The sequence below is a fragment of the Myripristis murdjan genome, chromosome 1, assembly GCF_902150065.1.
Source record: "Myripristis murdjan chromosome 1, fMyrMur1.1, whole genome shotgun sequence".
NCBI classification, from domain to species: Eukaryota; Metazoa; Chordata; class Actinopteri; order Holocentriformes; family Holocentridae; genus Myripristis; species Myripristis murdjan.
The window spans coordinates 21,940,183-21,946,182 of record NC_043980.1 but is presented as its reverse complement, the minus strand read 5'-3'; the positions used below and the strand labels follow the sequence as shown (position 1 = coordinate 21,946,182).

Sequence of the window (6,000 nt, the reverse complement as noted above, 5' to 3'; positions counted from 1 at the left end):
TGCACACACACACACACTTCCCTGTGCACACTATCACACGTTGTTCCTTGGTACACATTTTCATTCCCCTCTCTTTTCTCTCCGTTCTCTTTGTGTCCCAGTGCTCTGTAAAAGTGTGCAGTTTGTAAAAGTGTGTGTGCGTGCGTGTTTGTGTGTGTGTGTGTGTGTGTGTGTGTTGCTGTGCATCGGTGTTTATATGTGTTCAGTTTGCTCTCCAGCTGACAGTGTTTGCTCTCTTTCCTCAGGCTTGCCCAGAGATCTGGAGGCAGTACCACATCACGGTGAGTGCGCCTCTACACTTGCAGAAGATAACCATTTGTCTTCTACACTCATCTTACAGTGGTTATTCAAACACTTGAGCGCTGTTTAATCTCTTTATGGTCAAAGTTTTCCTCTCTGTACTTGAACAAGGGGGAATCAGCCTCTGTGTAGATGGGTGCTGGATGGGGACGTTGGGTAAATAAAGGCATGTGTAACAAACAGAAGAGGGTTGGCAAATTCCAGCTTTGCCAAAATCGATGAAAATCGATGAAAATTGTCTTGTTGTCTTTTCCTAGTTTTAAAGGCTGCATTGCAGTAAAGGGATGCGGTCCAAACTTGTAAAACCGTTCTCCTTTTTCTTTTATTTGCATCTTTCTTCTTGCTCATCACATCCATATTACTAATCATTGTTGATCAGAAATCTCTGATAAACAGTATCATTTAAAAGCACCAATAGTCATCCCTGCAATTCGTCACAATATTGATATTCAAGTGTTTGGTCAAAGATATGGTATTTGATTTGTCCGTATCACCCCTGACCCACCCCTACATGACAATTAATATATTTACACATGACCTGCACCTGACTCTATGAAGAGTGCTTCATACACCGCGAGCTTAACTCAAAACAGTGTTTTGGCGACTTGAGCTGTGGTGTGCAGTTCTTATTCTCACAAAATGATCCAGTAGGAATCTGGAGCCATTATGAATATTGAAGATCAATCACATAAACTCTCATTTTGATAATGAAATGTGATCAATGCCAGAACTGCAATTAAATATTAAAGTAATATCAATGTTTCAATGAAGCAATATTGTTTATTTTCAGCTTTACCCGTTCCCATATGTCTTTGTGGGGCTTTAAGTGCTGTTTGGTCAAAATCCCTTTACATATAATACTTCTTAATGAATCCTAATTAAAAGGCCAGAAGTTTACCTTGCCCCACTTTACAGCCATGCTGAATGCCACTCATCAGAAAAGGAATATTCAAAATTGTGCTGTTCACAGTGCAGCCTTAATTAATGGCACATCGGGCAGTAGTGGTGGATTAGCAGAACCTTGTTAATCTAAACTAGCAAACAGGGCTTTCCAGGGAGATTTTTTTTCCCACTGGGATCAGGCTTCACTTTTAGCTTAAAGGAGATGACATGCCACAATAATAAAAAGAAACATCGTACCAGGGAGCAGGCTTGTGTGTGTGTGTGTGGGGGGGGGGGGGGGCGGGGTTACACAGTGATGCACATGTGTTGGCTGCACTCCCCGACGTGATCTTCACCCAGTCATCTCTGAGACAACCAAAGCAAACTTTGCCCTCTAGTAATACGCAGATTCTGGACAGCAACCCTCAGCTCACTCTCTCTATTTTAACTTTGTGATGAATGAAAATAATATTCAAAAATGAATTATTGTTATCATGTTAATATTACACTTAATGATAAAATTGGGTAAATAATCCAGCACCTGTCATATTGGTTCCATTTCTCCATTTCTTTCATTCTTCCGTTTCTTGCTTTGTGTCCCTCCCCCAGTGCCCTGCACACACACACACACACACACACACACAGCACACACACAAAGCACACATACCTGATGTGGCTACAGACTCTCTCACCGCCTGCCTACACTTGGATTTTGAGTGTAATTCATTTTCCAAAAACAAACAAAAAAAAAAGATAAAATGCACAAAAGTTAAAGATTGATTTGACTGATATTGTTGTTATTGTTATTGTTATTGTTATTTTTATTTATTTTTTTCTATAGATGTCATAGTAACAGTGGTATTATGAATTGTTTTGGCCGCAATAATCATGTAGTGAAAGTCTGATATTGTGACAGCTGTAATTAAAACAGTTTTTGCCAGGACGATGAAAGTAGGGCTGGACAGTGTATCGATATTATATTGATAAATTGAGACTAGATATTGTCTGGGATTTCAGATATCATAATATCATGATATGGCATGTATTGTTTTTCTGGTTTGAAGGCTGTATTAGAATAAAGGGGTACAATTTTCTGAACTCATTAGACTCTTATTTGTAAATATCTTATGAAAGTACCAGTACTCATCCCCACAATCTCAGCAAAATATTGATATCAAGGTATTCGGTAAAAGAGGTTATGATACTTGATTTTGTCTGTATCACTAAGCCTTATGTCAAAGCAGAGCGAAGTTCTAGTCTAAAGCTATTAGTAGTCACATGTTTTTTTTTTCTTCTTCTTTCTTTGCAAAGCATGGCAGTGGTTTCAGCAATCTGATGTCAGCTTCGAAATAACCAGATGCATTTTGTAATTTAGCTTGTGTGGGAGATTGTAAAAATGTGCCCAAAGAGTAATTTTCCACCAGCATGGTGAAGGTGAAGGGTCCACATGATCACTCGAAATCAATAGTTAGTTGTGATTGGTATTGACCTTGCCCTCTAGGAGATGAGTGAACCATGGCAGAAAAAGCGCCTCACAAGATTAAGGAATACACCATTACTGAGGGAAATCTCTGCCTACGTTTCCTTTAATTTGAGCAGAACCTGCACATGTGCGCACACACATGGCTCTGTGTGTGAGTGTGTGTGTGTGTGTGTGTGTGTGTGTGTGTGTGTGTGCATTTTAACAGCGTGTCAAAGAGCAGAAAACTGTGTGACAGTCACATGGGCCACATGTCAGAGGGGAGGATGGCATTTGCTTGTTTGTGTGCGCGTGTGTGTGTGTTTATCCAAAATCTGCAAAGATAACTAGTTTTCTTGGCTCCTTATATGTGTGTGTGTGTGTCTGTGTGTGTGTGTGTGTGTGTGTGTGTGTGTGTGTGCACGTGCATCTGAGCGAGGGGGTGATATAGACCTCAGCCTAAGAGAAAAGAGCAGCTTGTTTGTCAATTAAAAGACGTGATAAAGCATGAAATGGGCTGCCAACGCCACGTGGGACGAGAGAGTGAGAGAGAGAGAAGAAGAGTGTGTGTGTTTGCATATATCTTGGTGTGCACTTGGTGTGTGTGTGTGTACACTTAGTTGTATGTGTGTGTGTGTGTGTGTGTGTGTGTGTGTGTTTGGGAGGTCTGTCTGTCTGTCACTCTCCTCTATGGAGATTAATTAGCAGGGGCTGTCTAATGAAAAGGCAGCATCGTTAGCGCTAGGGTAGCACGGCAGGAGAGATGGAGGGAGGGAGGGAGGTAGGGAGGGAGCGAGGGAGGGAGCAGGACACACAAGTTCCAGGGGAGATGCTGGCAGAGGAAAGCAGAGGGAGCTTGTACTTGTGTTTGAGAGACTGAGGGGAGGAAGAGAAAGGGAATTAAGTGTATTTGTTACTTGTGTTTGGCGGGGGACGTGCCACATTTCACTGGAGAATTTCAGCTCGAGCCACAGACTAGAAGTGACGGTGCTGCAATGAGAGAATAAGGGAGAGGTTCTTTGGTAGCCTCACAAGATCATGAAAACTCCTTGTTTGTATGTTTTGGTGTGTGTGTGTGTGTGTGTGTGTGTCTCTGTGTGTGTCTGTGTCTGTGTGTGACTGCGTGCTTTAACGGGTGGTGGATTGTGACCCAGGTCTAATTGAAGTATTTAAGCCATTTAAGCACTGGGAACAGAAGGTCGTTACAGATCCAAACTGGCATGGGGGTTAGGGGCCTACACACACACACACACACACACACACACACACACCTACACACATGCATACACAGGGCTCCTTCTGTTTAAGACAGCCTCATTTTATTCATGATGCTGCTTATGACCCTGAACTCCCCAATGTGAGAATGTGTGTGTCTATGTGTGTGTGTGTGTGTGTGTGTGTGTGTGTCCATGTGTGTATATGTGTGCGTGTGTATGTATGTGTGTGTTCGCTTTGGGAGATGTGACTCTGTCACCTTCCGCTGGGCTCAGCCAGGTGTGAAAAGGCATTCTGTCAGACCTCCCTGCTACTGGGTCCATTTATCCTTCGTGTGTGTGTGTGTGTGTGTGTGTGTGTGTGTGTGTGTGTGTGTGTGTGTGTGTGTGTGTACTGGGTCCGTTTATCTTCTGTGTGTGTGTATGTGTTGTCTGCCTGCACCTGGCCCTCAACTAACAAACTCCTCCAAACCGCACAGTATAGACCACAAAGCCCTCGGGTATTTACTGAGAAAGTAAGATACTGACACACATGGGCAGACACACACACATACACACACACACACACACTTACACACATACACACACACTTTTACAAATATATAGCGCGGTAAATGCAGTAAAATGCCATACACAACATTTTGAGCTTGTCAGTCTTCAGTGGAGTTGAAGACATTTTACACAACCATAATATGCACAGAAAAAAAAAAGATTTGCTGAGAATTTTTTGGAATATGAAGTTTATTTTAAGAACTGTTTCTCAGTTTCTCTCTCTCTCTCTCTCTCTCTCTCTCTCTCTCTCACACACACACACACACACACACACACCTCAGTTTTCTTTCTTTTGCATATTGCTTGAGAAGTTATTTTGTGATGGAAAAGATGGCCCTACAGACAGACAAACATTGTCAGTATCGAGGTGTGTCTGTATTTGCGGCCCTACCCCTTACCGAAAATGTGTTGCGGTTCCATTATGTTCTGGTTTACTGAGACTGCTGTATATGTGGAATTTGTATCTCTTCCTCTTGCGCGACTGGTTTCTTGCTGTTTAATTGTTTAACATCGGCACAAAATGGTGAGTCTACAACAAAGCACTTGCTCTTGTGAAATCTCATCATCCACATTCAGATTTGGCCACATAACCACAGAAATAACCAACAAAATGTGCCAAGAAATGCAAGGTACATCACCAGTAACTGTTTTTGTCGCAGTGTTTAGATGCGTTAGGGTGGATTTATTACTTGTAACGGCGAAAAGAACCTTTCTCATCGTTACCAGCCTTCTAAGCATCCGGGTTTGAAAGACGAAGGCTGTCAAAATTGTATTAGTAGGAGAGATGACCAAGAGAGAAAGAGGAATTGTGTTTGTGGAAAGAGGAGAGTAAGGATGAGGAGAGAAGGGTCAGAGAGAGAGAAATGAGAGAAGTGGGAGTCAGAAGACAGAAAAAGAGGAGTGTGAGAGCCAGATGAAGCGGGGCTGAATGGAGGATGGGGGCAGCAGAACAACCTGCTGTCTGTATACAGCCTGAATTAATGCATGTAGAGATCATGCATAAATGCGTGCATGCGGGCACACACACACACACATATATACACTCTGCAGTGACTTTTTCCTCCTGTGAGGTGCTGTCAGGACCCCGGTGCTCCGGGTTAAGGCCAGAGCACCACCCTCTGGCGGCCGCCGGGAAGTGCACGCTCCCTCAACTCGAACCAGCCATCCATAGCTGAGGATATTTGTAGTGAAGACTTTCCTCCTTTAATTTACAGCAGCCTCACTGTGTGGTCAAATCCTCATCAAAGCCTCTTTTGACGTGCCTCACTCATTTGTCCCGTCCGTCTCCCTATTAGGCCGTATCAGCGGGGTGGTGCATCAGGGCAGGGAAGGGGCTGTGTGACATTAGATCTGACATGATTCACCCACATATCAGAGCTGGACGAACACTCTGTATGGACACGAGTGGGAGAGAGAGGCATGGAGAGAGACCGTGCGAGGGAGGGGGGAGAAAGAGAGGGAGAGAGAGTGTATTTTGTTGTAATAGGGCGGCCGATGCTGCAGGACAGAGGGATGGAGGGAGAGAGTGAACGAGGAGTGTTGGGTGTATTAAACAGGGTAAGAAGAGGCAGGAGAGAGCAAACAGTGAATTGG

The 6,000-nt window shown here is 43.5% G+C and overlaps 1 protein-coding gene across 1 annotated transcript in view; it reads left to right on the top strand.

Annotated features, from left to right (window-relative positions):
• zcchc7 (zinc finger, CCHC domain containing 7) overlaps positions 1–6,000 on the top strand; it is a 48,758-nt gene that overhangs the window by 30,676 nt on the left and 12,082 nt on the right. Inside the window, exon 7 of the mRNA XM_030062855.1 lies at positions 246–281. Within this exon, the coding sequence (XP_029918715.1) occupies positions 246–281 (36 nt within the window). The remainder of the gene's footprint in view (positions 1–245; positions 282–6,000) is intronic.